A 20,670-nucleotide genomic window follows, 5' to 3' on the forward strand; every position below is an offset into this window, starting at 1 on the left:
GACCCTGAAATTTCTTTCCACTTGGTTTATGACATCCCAAAAGTCATCACATAATATCACACTGCGAATGCCCGTGTGTGCGAACACAGAGTGAAACGTGACCTTGTTTGTGAGCTTGGAGAGAGAAAGAAAAAGAGAGAAGAAAGTGAAATAAAGGGAGAAAGAGGACAGAATGATTAGAGAGATAGAAAGTTATATGCAAATGCACACTAAAGCTTCCAGTGGCTGTGATCCAGCTTGACAGGGGGTGATGAACTGATGGTGAGCCTTATTAAAGCTGGAATATAACACACACACACACACACACACACACACACACACACACACACACACACACACACACTGAGAGTGGAAAAAGAGCGAAAGAACAAAGTTTGCCTGAGGGCGTTATTATAGCGACTTCAGATTTATGTTTCCTTGGGCAGTTTTTAATGCAGCCTCTGCAGTTTCAGATTATTACCCCCTGCTGCTGAGACTCATCTACTGAACTCTGAACATTGCAACCTCGCGTTGCCTTTTTAACAAACCCCTACTTCTGTCCTCCCCTGCGAAAGCTCAACATAAACACAACACAACATAAACATAAACATAAACACGAGACTATAAACTCTCATAACTGTGCTGAACCGCGCCCACATATAGCTCGTAGAAACAATAACAGATGATCTCTCTTTTTTTCCCCAGCAGCCCTCTATTCAGGAAGTGAGCCGATATAATGGGGTTTGGGTGATGTTGATGATGGACGTGCGATGGGTTGGTTACACAAGACAACAGGATGGATGGCACGTGTGTGTGTGTGTGTGTGTGTTTATACTCTGTGTTTGTTATACTGGAAGTTGCCACATGCTGATTTGCACTAACTAAGGCAATATGTTGGGACAGGAAGTGGCTGTATTTTGTACTGTTGTATTTCTATCATATATCCGTATCTTTTATGAGGAGGTGTGTGTGTGTGTGTGTGTGTGTGTTTACTCGATACAGGACGTCAGCAGCGGGATACAGAAAGGAGGTTTTTGTAGTCTGCAGCAGTAAGCCACAACAGGATTTAGTAATTATCATATGTCACACACACACACATAAAGACGCACTCACAACAGTACACACACACACAGAAACATATGGCATTGCTTTGGCCTCATCACGATTTTAGAGGCAAGAGTTCCTTCCTTCTCCAAGTAAAACCTGATCTTAAGTTAAGACTCAAAGTTTGGAATGTGTCATCTGTCAAGGTTATATGTCTTTTTTGGCTCCCCTGCTGCATAGCATGGGAAGTTACTGTTCTCTGGCTTTTAAGGTTAGGAGTCAGGGTGAGGAAAGTTTTGGGGAGGTAGGGTTGGATAGGAGTCTGTGTGAAAGGTGGCATCTCCATTTCGTAGCAGGCCACGGTCACAGACACGGTTGGAGACTGTGCAGAGGTTGCAAGAGAAACCAGTAACGGGCCCGAAGCAGGATGTGCCACAGCAACCTGAGCGCACATGTGAGCAGCAGACAAAAAACATTTGTCTACACTGACAGGATGTCATATCACTGTTCTTTACACACACGTAGATAAGGTACATATTTGGCCAAGAATAATGTTTAATTTATAGCGGCTCAGAAAAAGTGTGCATTTCCACAATTCATACTCATTCAATGCAAATAACAGTATATACAGCAGTGTAAGCATGGTCTTACCTTTACTTGTAAGTGAAGTCCTTCTGGACAAAACTCTCCGTGACTTTGTTGTGAAAGTCCTATATTCTGTAGCTTAGATACGGAATCCTCCACGTTTCCGGTCAGAACAAAATATAAAACTTGACCTTTGACCCTGCGCACTACGTTTATATTAGTGCGTAGAAGAAGAGCGATAGCAGAAGAAGCATAAACCCGCACGCCCCCTTCAGTGAGGCGGAGGTACTGCTGCTTCACCGCGTGCTCTTTTAGTTGCGTACCACCTGGAAGTGGGCGGGGTCGTCATAGCAAGGCGGCCCGAAACTCCGGTAGCGTAATTTGTATGCGGCACAAACACAACACAACTAAGGACATGGAGCGTTTGGTTTGCGTGTATCCGTTTACCTCGTTCACAGAAATAATGAAAATGCCCGGTCGCTGTTTCCATGGTTTTAAAAACGCCGGGTTTGATTCTTGTGAACGAGTCGCTCTCGTGACTCATCCAGTGGCGTCACTCCCTGGCCAATCAGTGGCCTGCAGTATGTTGACGTCACATTTTCGGCTCGATGTGTGATTCAAACTTTGCTTTTCTGCTCTTTGGATTTTCTCCCCAAAGATAATTTTTCAAATGTTGACCTGTTGCATGTGTTTGCCTTATTTAAAGCACTTTGAATAACCTCTATGTTTGGAGGATGTTACACAAATAAACCTACATTACAGTGCAAGCTTTGGATCAGCAGTAGGTAGCAGAGGCACAGATGGAAGAGCTGGTTGTCCACTAACTGCAGATCGCTGGCTTTTTCTGTCCAGTTGTTAAGCTTACGAGGCAGCTGGATTTGCCATCGTGCAGGAATCCAATTTACCAGACTCCAAGTTATGCGTTTGTGGCTGAACCACAGTGCTTTGGACCTAAGAGCTAAGAGCGGGATCTAAGTGTGAGACGACAGCGTTGTCAGTTGTGTTTGTTCTCCTGCAGAGATTAATGTAGATCTGCTAAAGCATCCGTTATGTCTGAAGCCCAGTGCATTTCTTCTTTGAAGAGCAAAGAATAACACTTCTCCTGACCGGCTAGCTGACCGGCAAGAGTTTTAACTTCATTACATGGTTTGTTGATCCAATTGGTTAAAGTTGGCCTGCGTTAGATAGATGGTTCATCGAATCACCTGCCAAGTTTTTTGTTTTTTTTTTACATGCCTGCCCCTTTACAAACTCTATTGCTGAGTTTTCAGATGGTTCAGTGTAAAAGGCCAATGCCTTGAATGGTAGTGCAGTCTGTTAAATAAGTATATCTATAAGCCAGACTTAGTCAAATATGGTCCTGATGAGATTTTGAAATGACAGAAAAGCAATGACACTGCTTATCCAGGTGTACTATAAGTTGAAATGTTTATTCATACCTCACTCTCGATTCATTCAGTCATGTTATGCAAAATATATTTATGTACAAAATACATTCAGTTTCACCTTTTCACACAAACGAAAAGCAATTTACAGTATAATACAAGACAACTTAGTTCATAAAGGAGTAGATCGTGTAAACAGTGTCCTCAGTTTCTTTTATCAAATTGAAAAAAACATTACAAATATAATGGTTAAACTCTTATTACTTTATGCAGTATCAAAAAGGAAGACACACATTTATTACCCTAAATTAAAACATGACCTACTGATAAAAAGAACCAAACTGAGAAAGCAGAAGAAGTTTGGAAATGTAAGGTCTTAAAATTTAAGGTCTTTCACAAATTCAAGAAAATGATGATGATAAAATACCAAGTTGTGTAAATCATTGTGTTTGAAGCTTTTTCTAGAGTTTCTAGTTGCCAATGCTTCAAATGAAAGCAAGTACAGCAGTTTCCAGTCACACAGGTATTTCATACATCATATGTTGTACTGCACATCATTAGCACATTAGTATGGTGCCTCTGTTTTTACTTGTAATGTAACAATCTGAAACGTCTAATAATTATACATATACGACTGCTCAAGGTAGAAAAGCAAATATTTCATTATATATGTATTTTATTATGTTAAACTGGTTTTTCATTGATAATTGATGAACGGCACTTACCATTTCTGTGCAAATCTAGATAGAAAGAGATGAAATGCATTATTACTCTCAAACATACATCACTCTACGGTTGCAAGATAATCTCTTTTAATTGTCTGTGACCTTTTATTTTCCTCTCCTACATGGCTGTCTGTACTCTGCTTACTGGCTCAGAACCCGTTCATTTTAACAATAGACTCTTTGTCTTTCTTGCAGTCTATTTAAGTCTTTGGTAAATGCAGCCTGCAGCACTTTTCCTACTACAATACAACTTTTCTAACATGAATGTACATCTGTGTGTGTATGTGTGTGTGTGTGTGTGTGTGTGTGTGTGTGTGTGTGTTATGGCCTCAGTTCAAAAGGCTATGATACAAAAATAAACTTCAGTCTCTCGCAGCGTTGGCTTTCTCTCATTTGAATATGTCCAGTAAAGTTCATTTCAGCATTAGTGTTCGCGATACTAGCGATGGAGATGATGACGAAAACAATATAGAAACATAATAATTAAAACGTTTAAGTATAGGGTCAAAGATGATGTTGGTGTGTAAGTTGTTCTCTTCCGTTTCAGCATGAAAGCTTATTATGATGTTGCTGATATTCATTATGATGACGATGATGATGATGATGATAATGGTGATGATGGTAAAAGCTTCCACAACAGAGAGAATGAATCTATTAGTTCATGAACTGAGCACCTCCATGTGGCACCATCTCCGTCACTCCCCACGCCACCACGTTCCCCCTCTGCTCGCAGCCTTGGCCCTCCTGCAAAGCCAGCTGAGAAATCTCCTCCTCTGACAGCACCCTGTCCCACATGTTGACACCCGTCATCTTCCCAGCGAAAGCCAGCTTGGGATCGAACCCTCCCTCGAACCCTTGCACACCGCTGCCTGGAGACAGAGGGCAGCAGCCATTCCTTTCCTGCCCCAGCTGGAGTGAGCCTCCATCGGGTAGGACATGTCCCTCAGCCACTCCGGGTGTGGAGGCCATCTTTTTCCCATCTGCCCACAGGGATGCCAAGCCCTGCTCAGACGACCAAGCCCCGCACAAGTGGATCCAATCTGATGCACCTCCTGGTTTCACTACACCCCGTGCCTCCACCAGGTGAGCCTCTCCTCCGATGGTGAAGAGTGCAGAGGTTTGACCGAGCAACAGCTGGATCTCATATGGGTTGCGACGGTTTCCATAAGAGAACAGTACTGTTTTGTTGGAGACAGTGGTTGGCTTCACCCACATGCAGACAGTGAAGGAGGACACAGAGAGAGGGACATCTGGTATGACGGAGGTGTAGATTCGGCGGGAACGCATGGGGAAGAGGAGTGCCATTTCACAGCCTAAACAACAACAAGAAGTGATAGTGTTCATTTTCACTGAATAAGAGGCATGCATTCATAAGATAAGATATGTGGCATAAATTAATGCCGTTCACATTTAGAGAGCCGTTTGTATTTAAAAGAAGCCATGGCTCCTAAATGTCACAGAAGGTTTAAGGCAATGCATATTAAAAAAAAAACTTCAGGGAACCTTGCCAAACAGAAAAATTTTGAAAAATAGACACAGGTCACCACTAGTAAGTAAGTACACATTTCTTTTCAGTCCGTGCTAATGATAGTTAATAGGTATCAGTAAATTGTTGGTAATTCAACCTTATCTTTATGCAGATTTCAAATCAACTTTTATGTATATGGCATAAAAGTGACAAGGAGAAATGAAATGTACAAAGCTGGAAAAAAGCATAAAAAAGAGCAACCATCAACAACAAAAGGAGGCAAGAATCTGGGTAAAAGTAGTAAAAAGAGTAAAGTAGTGAAAAATGACTCTTTAACTGAAACTGGGTTTAAACATCAGTACTTGATCAAATATCTTGTAGATAGGAGCATATAAATAGAGAAAATGATTAGGCCCGAAATAGAACCTTGGGGGACTCCACATTAGATAATGTTGAGAATGAGACAGAATTTTCAACGTAGATTGCTTGTGTTTAATATTGTTAAATATGAGAGCATGAAAGCTAATAGTTGGACTGCTGCAGGGGAAGATTTGATCTATACCACTGAAATGCAGTCATATATTTTATTAGAATTAGTTGCTGTATAATATGGATAAAACCCAGTATGGACTGGAAATGGTTGTTAAGCCTTACACTGCACTCTCCTCAGTTGGACCATGCAGTGAATTAGTCTTTGAAAAGGTACAATCAGGTGGCAGTATTTAACGTGAAAGTCTGTTTGAAAAAAGATGGTCATGATGAGGTGATGAGATCATGAAGCATGGGAGTTTTTTCCTGCCCCACCAACGCACACCCACCACGGTCATTTGGTTCATTGGGTTGTTCTGTTTCTGTTCATTCTCTTCTGTCTTTTTAATCATTCAAACATACTCACTCTCAAACTCTCCATTCTGAACTCATTCTGCATTGTGAAACCTATCATTGTTGGTTAAAACTGTGTGTGGTATTTGTGTTTATCCCTTTGAGCAACGTTTTTCCATGCAATTTACTCTCCATTACATGATGCAGTGTAAATGCTTTTTGTGCTGATGAGGTTTGTTGGAGGTATAGTACGACTGAAGTGTTTCTGTGTGTGTGTGTCTGTGTATGAAAACATTGCGCACATTTAATTCACAGTGAGAAAAGCTCTTACTTATTGTCCCAACCTGCATCCTTTATTTTGAATTCTTCTTCACTCTCTTTTGAGTTTTCTCTCCATCATTTTCATCTCCATTAGTCACTCTCTTGATCTCACTCGCCCCTTCAAACCCTCCCGGCCTTTCTTCTGTTTCTCTTTTCCCTCCAGATACACTCGATCCCTACTAAAACCAGAAATCCCAAATATTGATGTTTCATCTGTCTCAGGTTTCTGCCACTCAAAATATAATAGTGAAAAATAACATTTTGAACATGGTGAGTCAGTGAGTGTGTGTGTGGTGTGTGTGTGTGTGTGTGTGTGTGTGTGTCTTCATGATGGTTTCCATCTGGCTCTGCTTTCCCAGGATGCTTTGGTGTGGTTTTTGTGGCGTCTGGCTAATGATTACAACTCCCCCCCCCTCTATATGATTGTCAGCTTCACATTTCTGGACTGCAAAGGTGTGTGCATGAGTAATATCACCTATCCTATTTCTTAGCAGTTTTTATTTGATAAAATTGTAACTCTAAAGGAAATTAAGTTGTCTTTCTGACGTGAGTGGTGCCTTTGAGGAATTAAACTTGGTCCAAGTTTACTTACTCACGCTTAAGTCACTTTGTCTCTACAGTGATGTTATTAGTCAATGTTATAACATAACTGAAGGCAAAGGTTTGGATTGATTGAAATGAAGTCCCACTCATCATCCCGCCTTTGACCCAGATTTTTTTTTTCTTGTGTGACGACGATCAAAATATGTTCATAATAAATGTTAAACAAACAAAAGTAAGAGGAAATAAGTGAGCATTATACAGCTGACACCCACCAGCCTTCTCCATGATTCACTTGACCGTCTCCACTGAGACTAATGTTACTACGAGAAGAGAAAAGGATGGGTTGCTGCTTGAGGCGGCCAACACCTGGAGACTAACAGACCGAGTGTTTAGGACAAACACATCTAGCTACATGATTAGTTGTTTGGCATTCAGAAGCAAGGCCAGACAGAGGGGGTCTCTCATTCTTTTACTTGAAGCGTGACCTGAATATGTCAACTCAGAAAACAAATTGAAGGAGAAAGGCTGTTTGGATGACACTGTTGAGAAAGGTGAAGACAGAGAAACAGAAAGCAAGAGGTAAAGACAGATTGCTCATGGTAAGATGGATTTCTTACCTGCAGGTAAGTATCTTTGCCTCGATGACCTTAGCACCTCCCCCAGTTCCACCCTCGTCTGTTGCAGCGCAGCCACCACTCCATCTAAAGCCAGCTCTCTGGACGTGACCTCTTGCTCCTGGTGTCCAGTCATCCCACCCTCTGCAAGCCTGGATCCTGTCTTTGAATTCATCGGCATCCCAGCTCCTGGGCTGCTGAAGCAGCTGGACTCCATCTTGGAGAGTCGGGAAGCTTGTGTTCGTGCTGCAGAGAGGAGCTGTTGTACCATCGCCTCCAGGTGGTTGAAATTCCCGACAGAATTCCCCACAACATCAAGGGTCTCATCTCGTTTGAGGCGCTCCAGGGTTTCTCTGAGCCGGCCCTCCACCTGTAAGGCCATTCTTCTCCCTGCTGTCTCCACTGCAACCCCACAGGTGCCACCATACTGGCCTACAAACCTGACCAGATGGATCAATGTAAATGATTTGAACCTTTTTACACTGAAGAGCTTTAATCCACAGAAAACCAAAGCCACCTTGGCCCCCAATTCTCTCATAAAACATTTGAAATTAAATTGAGCTGGATGAATTCAGGGTACTGGTCTTAAGTTGAACTGAAGCGTTTTATTCAGTTATTAAGTTATTATAAGGCAATCAGGTAAATAATAAGCATGTAAGAATGAAGTTAGAATGGCCTGTTCTCTGTGTCCCCTTTTTGCATTTTACTGCAAGTATGGTTACCATCTGTATGCCACAGTACTCCATTTAGCAACTAAAAACCACAATTCCCAGTAGGTGGGGCCTCTACCACGAAGCTGACACTGAAAATAATCATTTGTAGATGCCCCTGTCCGAAGTACCTCATTGAATCAAGGATTGTATATAGTAGGACATTCTATGGACTATGGACTTCTGATCCTTTTGTCCAACCAACCTGAGCATTTCTCCACGCAGTGAGCCCATCTCCACCTTGATGATATCGTCTGCGTATTGAAGCAACATGTTCTCCCTCATCTGACTGTTCTCCAGCATCGAGAAGATTTTGTCCCATTTGGTCAGGTCCGGAGAGCTGCAGGGGGCTGAGCTTGGAGTGGCTGGAGAGAGGGGTGGTAAAAACAGGAAGGAAAAATGTAAGATGTCTGAGAGAAGATGGAATCATTGGGGTTTCTTCAGCATGTTTTTCAAAGATGATTTCCTTCTAACTATAAAGAGTTAGATGAGAAGGAGTTATTTAGTCTCTCAACTTGAGACGTGTGTGTTTTCTTTGCTTCTCTCAACAACTGTTCATCAGATTTACATCACACTAGGTGGATTTATTGCTGAGGACCCGAGGGAGTGCCGCGTCGAGTGTGAAGTTGATCGGATGAGCGATTCTTGAGAACACTGCAAGCAGCACTTCCTGCTGCTGAGCTGAGTTTAACGTACTATGATCTCTTCAGCTTTGACAGGAACATCAAGGCCACAATTGTAGGGAGAGAGACAGAAAAAAGAAAATGCGTTTAAAGCTGCCAGAAGAGCAGAAAACTAAATGCTGCAGGATGAGAATGTCTCATTTAGTCAAGGAGATTGTGGAGACAGATGGTTGAACATGTTGAAAAATGAAGAGCACAGGTGGAGGCAAAAGAGGAAGTGAGATTGTTTGGGAAGAGATAAGAATGTGAGAAAGAAACGGGACAATTGACTCATAAATAACTTTGCTTTTCCGTCAAGATCATCTGGATCATCCTGTCTGAAGGAGGAGAAAGAAGGAAGGAAAATGAAAGTTTCTTTACTTTTTTTTAAAAAGGAAGGACCTGCTGAGAGTGGAGGAAAGATAACAACAGCAGAGAGAAACATAAAGAAAGGGGTTAAAACAATCCAGGAGTGAGAATATGTGTCAGACACACTGTTCTGATTAACGTCTGAGCCACTCAAACTCTGTTTATACCTGTAAATGTCTTCTAGAGGGGTTTTTATCAAAGGACTGTAGGATTTGTTGTGGCTGCCTGTCCTCAAGGATCAAAGTCTATTAAGCAGAGGGTTCATGCACTCTGCTCCCTCTTACTTTACCAAACTAAAAGAGCAGTCTGTCTGAGGTTTATGAAGGATGGTGATGGATCTGGCAGTAAGCAGAGTGTAAAATGACCTTAGACATTAGCTTGGATCCTAGAGCCTCAGTGGCTCCTTTGACCTACTGAGCTTTTATAAAGTAAACTCTGCTACTGCGCTTACCTGTTATCATGAACTGGTCACCCCCTATATTGACTGTGTAGTTTTATTTGTTACATTTTTATTATTTCTTACTATTTCTACTGTTCCTTATATTTATTTTTGTGACTTTTCAAAGGGACGAAGGGTTTAAAGTAGCATTCAGGAATTAATCTTTAGCACACTGCATGTATACATTTCCTTCCATTGAAATAAGCACACATTAGAGGAAGGCCACGTGGAAAAGCACTACCCTCCTCTTGCCAACAGTCTTATCTACTACATGTGTTTTTTTTAGCCTGTCATTAATCTTAAAAAGCACTGCGTAATGAGCCCTCTCATTTTGTCCTCATTCATTCAAATGATGATCTGTGTCTTTTCATACTTAACTCCTGTGATTTGACTTATTTTCACTTAATCCACTTCTGAATGTTGGTGTGTCCTTCTCGCTCTCTCCTTTTTTTTTGCTTTGGCAGGCAGAAACTTCTTTTTTTTTTATTATTATTTTTTGCTGTAGTTCACATGCTCATATTCTATTATTCTTATCAAGCCGCTCTTGTTTTTGCCTTCATTTAGGTTTAATCACTTCGCAGGCTGTGCCCAGAGCAAAGTTCGCTCCCAGTTAACTGTTGGCGCTGTAATTATGCAAAACGCGAGCTGTGAGGGGCCCACTTTCTCTTTCATGTACACACTTGAACATGTTCTTTTCTCTTACACACAGCTTCCCATAATGACAGTGTTTCTGTAGTGTTTCTGCCGCTGGTGACCAGTCAGTCATGCTGTAATATGTGTCCGTCCCGGTCGGCAGCTGAGAAAGCACTCTGCTTCTCTGGCTCAGCATATTCTTTGATGCTGCTTGTCTCATACACAAACTGGGTCTCTGCCAGCAGTCTGTATACTGTACATACTGTGGTGCTTGTTTTGTCCTCTCTCTGCCTCTTTCTCTATATAGTGTGCCTTTTCAGCACATAAAATGTAAAGTGCTTAGTAAAGTGCTTAATTTATTTATCTGATGGTGGTGACTCAAGAACACAGCACAAGAACATCAGCAACATAATCAGCAGTATCACACATTTAAATTCAATAAATCAATTGAGAAATGCATTCAAAGACAATAACCTAAACCTATAGACCTAGACCTGTCTTCTTCTCTCTTTTCTTACAACTTACAGTTTAACTGGACCCCGGCTGTACCCTTTATTTCTACTCCATCTCCCAGTTTAATATTATTGTTGCAGTACTTCTCAATCCATAGTGGTAACTACTGTTAGGCACTTTTTGTCAGTTATAGGAAACTTGTGACTGACACCTTGTGCACCATCTACAGTCCAAAGAGCATCTCAGATATTTATTTCCAGGGACTAAACATATAAAACAATAAATCTAATGTCCCTATTTCACCTCTCACACAACTCCATACATGAATCCTACAACAAATCCATTTCACGCTGCAGAATGTAATGAAATTGCAAACACGGCCTCTTAATCAGGTAAATCTTTGGGTCTCAGCACTCTCACATTCACACTTTAACACTTACGTTCTGGCGTTTCTCCGTCTGTGATTTCATTGTAGTAGGTGTCAGCGAAGTTGATCTCGATATCATCCTCATATGCAAGAACAAGACACACACACGCCGACAGCACGCAAACTGCCTGGGGGAGCCTCCACCAAAACATGCTGCTGCTGCTGCTGCTGCTGCTGCTGACTGAGTGTGTGAGAGAGTTGGTGAGCACAAATGAGTGTGTGTGGTAAGTTTCAGGTCCGCTGCTCTGCCTACCTGTTTGTCTGTGTGTGTGTGTGTGTGTGTGTGTGTGTGTGTGTTGTGAGTTCAGGTTACAGTCAGCTTGGCTGTGTGTGTTTTGTTTCTCTGCTGCTTCTGCTCTGTCTGTCCCACTTTCGACAGTGCTGCAGGTCCACCACTCTTTTTCAACCCCTCACTCAGTGTTTGTCCCTCCTCCCGAATGACTCCCCACCTCTCTCTCTCTCTCCCTCTCTCTCTTTGTCTCTCTCTCTGTCTCCCCTTCTTTCTCATTCTTTTTTGTAAATGCTGAGCAATCCTTTGGCAGGAAGCCCAGCAGTGTAGAGTGAGACGCTACAAGGGCTCTGCACACACACACACACACACACACACACACACACACACACACACACACACACACACACACACACACACACACACAGACACACTTACGAGAACTTTCCATTGATTTACTGTGTTGATCCATAGACCTGTAGACTTTCACCCTCCATAAATCCTGTTCTTTATTATTTTTGTAGTTTTGTCCATCAGTTCTATCAGTTATGATAAATCATCACAGGGCAAAAAAAAAACAAGCTGTCAGATGATCCAAAGGTTGTAAATAAGCCAATAGTTCATGCGGTGCGGACCACTGTTTTTTAGGTAAAAGTGAGTGCACCTGAAGTGTTGGTTATCCCTCAGTATAGAGGAAAACTGTATGTTCATGCACAACTGTGGCAAACTGTGATATAGTTGTAGTTTGGGTATAGTTTTCATCATTCGCCTTTGTTTTCACTTCCAAATCAGTTTACCTAATATGAGGTTCTGACTGCTTGCAATTCTTGTTCTTTTTCTTTTGGAGTGTTGCCGGGGTGGTCATTTAATCAAATTTGCTGCATGAAATCTGCAAAATGGTATTGTTTCCTCCTGCTAATTTGGATGTTACACTAATCAAAATGAACACCATACTTCGGACCGATGGGATTTTTTGAAATGGTTCTAATAGTTCTAAAAGTAATGATAAATAATCTTTATATTAATGTTGATTCTAACAGCAAGCTGAACCCTCCTCCAACCCCGTCTTTGATCCATAGACTTATCTGAGCCTAAACTTAGACCCTGTTATTATTACACAAAAAGATGTGTTCAGACATGTAGAAGATTAAAAAAAATTAAGAACTGTTTGAAAATTTCTCTAAATTTCCATCCTTGTGAAAATGTTTGGCTCTCACAGGCAGAGAAGTGTATAAGCAATTCTCCAGCCTGCGAGCGAGGCGGTGAGTAATGCGTCGTTGGAGGTAGAATGTCGTAATCAGATATAACTGCAGCTCCTGCGAGTCACAGAGAGAAAGAGAAATAGAAGAGGGCAAAGAGGTAATGGAGGGGGGAGGAAGCAGAGAGCATAAACTTTCCTGATTTTTGCCCCATGCAGAGACTGTGTGTGTGTGTGTGTGTGTGTGTGTGTGTGTGGGTGTGTGTGTGTGCGCTTTGAGGGAAGTTTGAATGGAACCCAGACATCAGGGGTTTCTAAATGGGTTTATTGTCCTCCTGCTTCGCTCTGTTTATTTATTTATTTGTGAGCTTCACCATGCATGTATGTGCACATTTGTGTGTATACATTGTGTGTTCATTTGTATGGTGTGACTGCATATATTCTTGTGTGTATGACTGTATTTCAAGGGGATGGACTTAATGACTTCCTCATGAGATTTTAGGATTTTCCAATTCTCCCACTCTCGTCTCAGTTCTCCTCCCTCCATCTTTCTGCCTGCTTGTGTCTCTCTTTCATTGTGTCTGTTTTCTTTCCCTCTCAAATACCTTCTGAAACACACTTGTTCATTTGTTATCTGGGTGGAGCAGCGTTTTTCAGACAGATGCACAAAGAGAAAAGGAGCAAATCTTCTTCGCAAGATCTCAATGTTACTTTAACCTGGTTCAAGTTTATTAAAGCTTTTTTTTTTTTCTCCTCTATGATTTCCTTTTCTAGACACCCTTAACACCAGACAACACTTTCTGCTGCTGCCTGGTGGGATTCTCCCATTAAAAACCCTGTGATGACCAGGAGGAGATGTGTTTTTCATGTTTCCTTCATTCCTTCATTTTACCTTCTCGTCCCTGCTGATGACAATAAAATTCACTTCCCAAGACCGTATAATCACGCTGTTCAGCCATTATCTCCATTTCACTATTTTATTAGTTGTGAAAACACCGAATTGAGAGCAAGGGAGGACAGACATGTGTCTCATAACTCAAAACACAGGAACAAGCTGTAAAAATCTGAGGAAAGCATGGATTCTAATCCTTCGATTGATACCACATTGAAGTCTGTAGATCATACAGCGATTGAGCTCTTATTCCTGGAAGTTTTGGAAAAAACTGACTCATAGAATGTGTCATTCAAGGGAAAACAACTTTTTGTAATCCCTGCCAATAGTGTGACACTGTGTGACTTAAAGCTGAGAGACATGCTGACACTAAACTTTCAACACAATGTCCTTCAAACATACATTGTGTTTGAAGGAAGATGATAAAGTAGATTTGGAGCTGCATTTGTGGTTAAGTGAATTGGGAATAAAAGAATTTTTAACTGACAAAGAAAGGCCAAATGTTATTCAATTTAATTTAAAAAGGCATTAAAACAATGTGGATGTGGACTCATACCCAAATATTATATGCTTAAAGATAGAAATTGAGAAAGAAACACACGTGGATATATGCAGAGGATGTGTGTGCATGTCTGCAGTGTAAATGTTTCCATGTTTTTTTTCATGACCGTGACCTGAGGTAGGAAAAAAGCCAACTGGAAACACATTATACAAGTTTCTCTGACAGACCAGTAAATAAATTCACTTCAGTGCGTATGCATATACGTTATGCATGTTTGTGGCTTCTGCATTGTGTATGAGCTCCTGAACAGGTTTATTTGGATTCAGTCCTTTTTAAAACATTATAGATGGAAGATCAAATGTATAATTCCACCAAACCTTCATTATCCGTGATCCATGAGACCATGTAGAGTGCTTTTATCACCATAAAACGATATATCAGGTTTTTGTTTCACCAGCACCACAGGGAGGGCTGCACATTGCAGCACAAAGCCAGCAAAGCTTGTCAAAATGAAAAAAAATACAGACCTATGGGGAAACTGATTGATGACTAATGAAATGGAATACGGTTACAGTATTACCTTCATATTCTTAACACAGGGATAAAAATCATGTTCATTTTCGTCCCCACAACAATGTTTTATAGCATTAGCCCATTAAAAAACATTTGCTTTTGTTGGAGTTGGTAGTGAAACTAACTCTTTGTTTAAGAGCAAGATAAGCAAAAAATGTCATTTTTTTCCCCTCATTGTCATTACACAGTGTGATGCAAGATTCTCCACCTGAAGAGGTTCGATCTCAAGGGCAAAACAATGAGTTTGGAGGTCAGGTTGTCTTCTGGAGAAAAATAACAGTCCTGGATTTTTGCTCAAACAGATCAACAAGACTTGGATTTTGAAATCATGTGTCGAGGGGACCTCCAGCTGCGCTTGAAATCTGCTGACTCAGCAGTTAGTGAAAGAAGTGTTGAGTAATGTGCCTGTTTGGGACTCGTCATAGTCTGAAAACATCACTGATGAGTCTTATATTCTTCACAAGTGATATAGGATGAAGAGGAGGTTCAGATGGAGAGAATCTGTATGGGCTGAAGTTATCTAGGTGAAAGGGGAGGACGGTCACTAAGTTTAAACTTAGTCTATGTGTGTTTATGCTTATAGAGCTATGGGTGTCACTGGTGCACATCTGGGCAGCTGGTGCAGCTGGTGTGCACTTTATGATTTAGATCAAATGTTTTAATGCATGAAACATTTAGAATCATGTGAACGTGATGAAAATCCTCACATTTCTTTCTTTGCGCTCTGGTAACTGGATCCCTTTCAGAGAGCCGTGCAGTCATGTTTTATATGGTCCTGAATACTGTAAACTATTTACAGTGGCGGGGGGCATTCGCTCATGCAATAAAAATGCACAAAATTCCAAAGATATGGGCTTTCTGGGAGAGGTCTGACTTCTGTCTCCTACGTTTTGATTTGACAGTTTCTCCCCACCCTCACCCACTGAGGTTATTCGAGCTGTGTGATATACAACTTTCTGGACATGCATGCAAGACACCTTTAAGTCGTAAAGTTATCCAGAAACATCCCTCTGGATATCATTTGTGCTGATCTCTGCATTTTTGTCTTGTCCAATGGCCCCCCTTTCTGTAAGAGTTCAGTGTTTAGGAGGTTCTTTTGGCAAGTCACATACATTGTTGGATACGAAAGGAATGTTCCCGTCTTTGTCCAAAGTAGAGTCGCAATAAAAGTAGATAGATTTGCTGGTCGATTGACAGAAAATTAAGCTGAAACAAGTTTTTCACGAAGAAATGCCAAACAAAAACAAAACAAAACAAAAAAATCACCTTAAATGTGAAATATTTTTCTGGTCTTCCATGCTAGCACCATGGCTTTATGAATGACAGTCTGATGGGTGGTCCATCAGTCCACTGCTTTGTCCCAGAGTGAAATATCTCGACAACACTTACATGGGTTGCCACACAATTTGGTGCAAATATTCATGGTTCCTATATGACAAATCCTTATAACTTTGGTGATCCCTCTGACTTTTCAGTCTAGTCAAAAATTCAGATGACATCCTTTTGGTCTTGACTGTTTGTCAGACAAAACAAGACTTTGAAAATATCACTATGGGCCCCTTGGTAATCGTGATGGCCATTCACAGTTTGCTGAATGATTGAATGATCCCTGAGAAAATAATTGGTGAATTAGCCTCATTGGTAATGAAAATAATCATTAGTTGCAACACTAGTTGACTAATTGCTCCATAGCTGTCACAGCATAACATACTTCCAGAAAAGACAACTAAATAAATGGATTTTGGATGTTTTTCTTTTCGTTATCTCAGTTTTAAAAGCCAAGAAAGTTACTTTGATTTAGATGTACTGGTCCCTGCACAGTTAGCAATATCCTCAGTTTATGGTTTTGTCGTTAGTCTGTGTCGTAATGGCTTTTTACCATAGTCATATCTTCAGAAAAGACTTTTCTCCATGACTGTTTTAGTGTCCTCTTAGGAGCTTTATGGAAATATTTCAATCAGACATTTTAATATAGTGGGGACAAAGAAAGAATATATTATAGCCAAACGTTGTATTAAAGTAATTTTTTAAATTCAAAGTCATTTAGAAAACAGCACACCGAAAGAAAGCCATCACGTCCTCTCCTGCCTCTTCACATAAAGTTAACAATAGTTTGACAGATCAGTTTGGTTCTCAGTTTTCTTGGAAAATGTCTGAGGAGCTTTTCAAAAATGCCCCCTTTGTGTGCGAAAGAACCAAAGGTCATTACAGGATATTTTACTGAGATTTGTAAGTCATGGTGATGTTTGGGTGTATGTTGGTATGTTGGTATGAAGGTCAGATAGTGTCCACACACACACAATAAGATAGTGGGAGTATAAAATGGGGATTTCACAAAATCAAAAATGGTTTGATAAGTATAGTTTAATCAATAACAACCAGGTTGTGTGCCACATGTGCTGTGTGTGTGCTTAGGTGAGGGTGAGTGTGCTGTAACAGGTAATAACTATAAATCCTGCTCAGCGTGTTTCTGTGCAGATTCCCGTCTCCTCTTGCCTTTTAACATTCCTCTGAATATGCTTGTAAATGCTACAACCTCATTTTTATGGTTATTACCAGCCCTGTCTTTCTGTACATGCACTCTGTCTGTAGCTTTTTATGGTGATTTGTGTCTGTAGTATGAACTATGTTTCAAGGAAAGAGAAGGGGACATAACAAGAGCCAGTCACCATGTTCCAAGTATTTATGTGCACCCTTCCTCTCCTCCTCTGCCTCTGCACAGCACAGCACGGGACAGTCAGTCCTTTCTGTTGATCAGTGCCAGTCATCTGTTACCGGATGAAGCCTGTGGTTAAAGTGATTTACAGCTGTGAGTCGCTTGTCGTATAAAACTACTTATTTAGGTTTCTGCTGTAAGATTTTATCAAAAGTTTGCTATGTGAGCTGCTAGCTGATTGAAATATTATGGAAGACATGTTCTGCAAATATGATAAATACTGATCAGTATTGTAATTTTACTTCAAGATGTCAATGCAAAGGTAATTCTCCTGTTGATATAACGTTACTCCACCAGGACATGGAGCTCGCTTTTCCGCAAGTGGGCTTTAATTGGAGTAATATAATTTTGGATAAAATTTGATTAAAAACAGCAATATACCTTCTTATTATCACGCAATCTGATTCTGTTTCCTCTTGCAGCACATGTAAGCAGGCTTATCTAGTTTAATCATCACAGTGGACTCAACCTGAAACCTTTTGGGTTCAAGCTGAAATACTTTGGTCTCACATCAAAGTTGTTTGTTATATTACAAATGCATTAATGGTCTCCATGTACCTTGGAAGTAGGTGAGGTTATGCCAGACATCCCTTCTGCACCTTTTGGGTTTAAGTTGTTTTTTCTATGTTTGAGTTTGAACATTGACGAAATCTGATTAATCAGCCTCCATTCATGACTTCATCAATCTATTCGTCTCGTCGTCTTCACTCAGTGATCTCTTCGGTCCTCAAGACCCTGAAATTTAATAATAGATTATTAGAATAAATCCCCAAACATCAACCCCACATATAATTTGTCCCTAGTTTAAATCGTTTACCATCTGTGACATTAACCTTTATTCTATACTTGGCTTTTACAATAAGCTCCAAATGTTACTGCGGTTAAACATAAGATGTGCAATATATTTTGTTGTCAGGAGGTTGGTTCGCTGTAGGATACAAAAGCCATTGTTTGAAATGTTGAAATGTCACCAATAATGAACCTACCGTTTGAAAACAAGAGTCTTTGTTCAGCGATGTGAATCATTTAAAGATGTTGCATACGTGAGTCAAAGGCTGTTGGGTAATGCCGTGGGTTTTGTTGGGCTGCGTGCAGATTTACAAATGCCTTTATGTCCAGTCATGCGTCAGCACTGACTTTCTTTTTTTCCTGCATCAGCATCATGGTAGAAATACTGACAACAAATAGAGAAAGATTTATTTACTGAATACAGATGTTGTGTCATGGCTTGGTGTGTGTTTGCTGGGGAAAATAATTCTGGTTTCATACAACTTGGGACACATTTTCATAGTTTTGGCCATCAGTTTTCATGGTAGTAATAAAATTACAGTCGCGAAATTAATTGTTTTAACCGGGACATGCGGCGAACTCGATAACAAGTCTGATGGATTAAGAAACACAAGCCGCCTGACAATCATACAAGTTTTCCAAAGGGTTGCCAAATGTCTTTGGAAGAGAAAACAAACTGAAAAAAAGGTACCCAAACCTGTCTAGTAAAAGTTTACTGCCACACTCACACCAATCTACAATAAAACATTTGCTCAGCAACAGTTACTGATCCAGTCACAAGAACTGCTCTGGTTTTACCCTAATGTACTTAGATTTTATCATCATGTCATGTCGTCATTGCTTTCACAATGATCAGCACGACCAAGTCAAGGTTATAGTAAAAACTAAACACTAAAACTAGGTGTGAAAAGACATTTTAGTTAATTGAAATAACAATAAAAACTACTACTTGTGAAATGCCATTAGTTTTATTAGCTTTGTCAATTTGCTCATACAGTATTCGTCAACTCAACAAGCATGGGGAGGCATCGGTGAGACTGGGATGTCCGCATGACGAGAGCCAATTGCCTGTGCGTAGTTTTGTGTTTGTGCTGTGATATCAAGTCTGAAGCTCTTCAATCTTGCCCCTGACAAATCCCCCCCATAATTATGATTAAAAAGGAAGCAAAAACTAATACTGAAACTCAAGAAAACTAAACTAAGCATTTGTAAACATTAAAAACTTAACTGAAATGAGAAATGCTGCCCTGGAAACAAACTACTTTAACAAACTAAAGTGGATTGGAATTAAAAAATAGGAAATAAAGACTAATAAAACAATACAGAACTATAATAACTCTGACTGAGTCTGGGGACTGTGCCTTACTGTATAAACTGATTGTACCTTTCTACGTATGCTGATTGTGCCTTTTTCATGTGATAGTACCAACTGTATGTAACTGCATGTTCCTCCCAGCACTGGTGTGAACTGATTCCTACTCCGACTGTACACACAAGATAAGCTGTTTTGGTGTACATCATGATGATTTGCCCCACGCACTGTGTGCTATAAATATCCTGTGTTTGAAACTCTCTGCAGCTCACACTTCTGCAGGGACTGCCGTCTCTTCTTATACAAGAATAAAAGTCAAAAAACAGCTTTGGTGCTCTCAGTCTCACCGTTATCAGGTTTTTCCACCACACGAGCATGTGAAGGGTAGATCAGCAATGTGGGCTGATTGTATGTATGTGTTTGATATAAGCGGGTTTGTCACTGCCAGCCAGATTCAGTTCAGTGAAGCTCAGATGGTATAACAAAACACAGGTTTGCCAAAAGCAGATACACACATTCAGCTGGCAGTCAGTTTATTAGGTACAGCAAGCTAAAAATAATGCAGTCTAATACAAGTGCTCCAACAAATCCTACCTCCTGGATGACGTGGTTTGAGATGCTGTTGTTGTGTTGTGTACGCTGATTTATTGAAGTGGACAGAATAATAAAAACACCTGACCGGGATATCTGGGGGTTCATTTTGGGAAAAGACAATGGTCTAATGTCTCCACCTCTACTGTTCACACTGGGCACTGAAGCTGCTATCAGTATTGGTGTACAGGTTTTGACTTTGACTGTGGGGCTCACCGGTCTCTCTCTTCGGCAGGTAATCACATGCTGTTACGAGTGTTGCCTTCAGTCTACCCCAGACAACCCGACACCATCCACTGTCACCTAGGCAACCTCACTGCGATGATGTCACAGCTGGAGTCCCCAGAGCAACAGCACTTAATAAGACTAATTCAAATGGTCGCCGAGCAACATCCACTTGTGAGTGTTTTTGTAGTTTCATGTGTAGTTGTGTGTTACAAAATAACGCACAATGTGGGTAAATCAAACCATTCACTGTCACTGTGCTATTTTTTAGAACCACATGAGCTGGACTGAATTAACCCACTTACACCGCTGTCACTTTGCCAACGATCTAAATCCATATTATACTCATCAGATTCTTTAAAAGCTTTTTGCTGCCACTATCTTCCTCAGCTCTCCAGATGCATTGTAGCCTATTATTTAAAATGATAATGAAGAACTGAGTCTCTTTAGCCTCGGCAGACGTT

At 40.7% G+C, this 20,670-nt stretch overlaps 2 protein-coding genes across 3 annotated transcripts in view; one reads left to right on the forward strand and one right to left on the reverse strand.

Annotated features, from left to right (window-relative positions):
• The window catches only part of veph1 (ventricular zone expressed PH domain-containing 1), a 68,307-nt gene that overhangs the window by 5,763 nt on the left and 41,874 nt on the right, over positions 1-20,670 (forward strand). The window contains exon 4 of the mRNA XM_070828995.1: positions 20,217-20,380. Within this exon, the coding sequence (XP_070685096.1) occupies positions 20,217-20,380 (164 nt within the window). The remainder of the gene's footprint in view (positions 1-20,216; positions 20,381-20,670) is intronic.
• Positions 3,051-20,670, reverse strand: part of ptx3a (pentraxin 3, long a) — a 51,641-nt gene continuing 34,021 nt past the window's right edge. The window contains exons 1-4 of one of the 2 annotated variants that reach the window (XM_070828996.1): positions 11,193-11,536; positions 8,402-8,561; positions 7,490-7,926; positions 3,051-5,031 (exon numbers count right to left, since the gene is read on the reverse strand). In XM_070828996.1, the coding sequence (XP_070685097.1) occupies positions 4,373-5,031; positions 7,490-7,926; positions 8,402-8,561; positions 11,193-11,331 (1,395 nt within the window). In that variant the 5' untranslated portion in view covers positions 11,332-11,536 and the 3' untranslated portion in view covers positions 3,051-4,372. Of the gene's footprint in view, positions 5,032-7,489; positions 7,927-8,401; positions 8,562-11,192; positions 11,537-20,670 lie in introns of those variants that run through there. The other variant, XM_070828997.1, reaches the window with a different exon arrangement.

This window comes from Pempheris klunzingeri, chromosome 4, assembly GCF_042242105.1.
Source record: "Pempheris klunzingeri isolate RE-2024b chromosome 4, fPemKlu1.hap1, whole genome shotgun sequence".
Lineage (NCBI taxonomy): Eukaryota > Metazoa > Chordata > Actinopteri > Acropomatiformes > Pempheridae > Pempheris > Pempheris klunzingeri.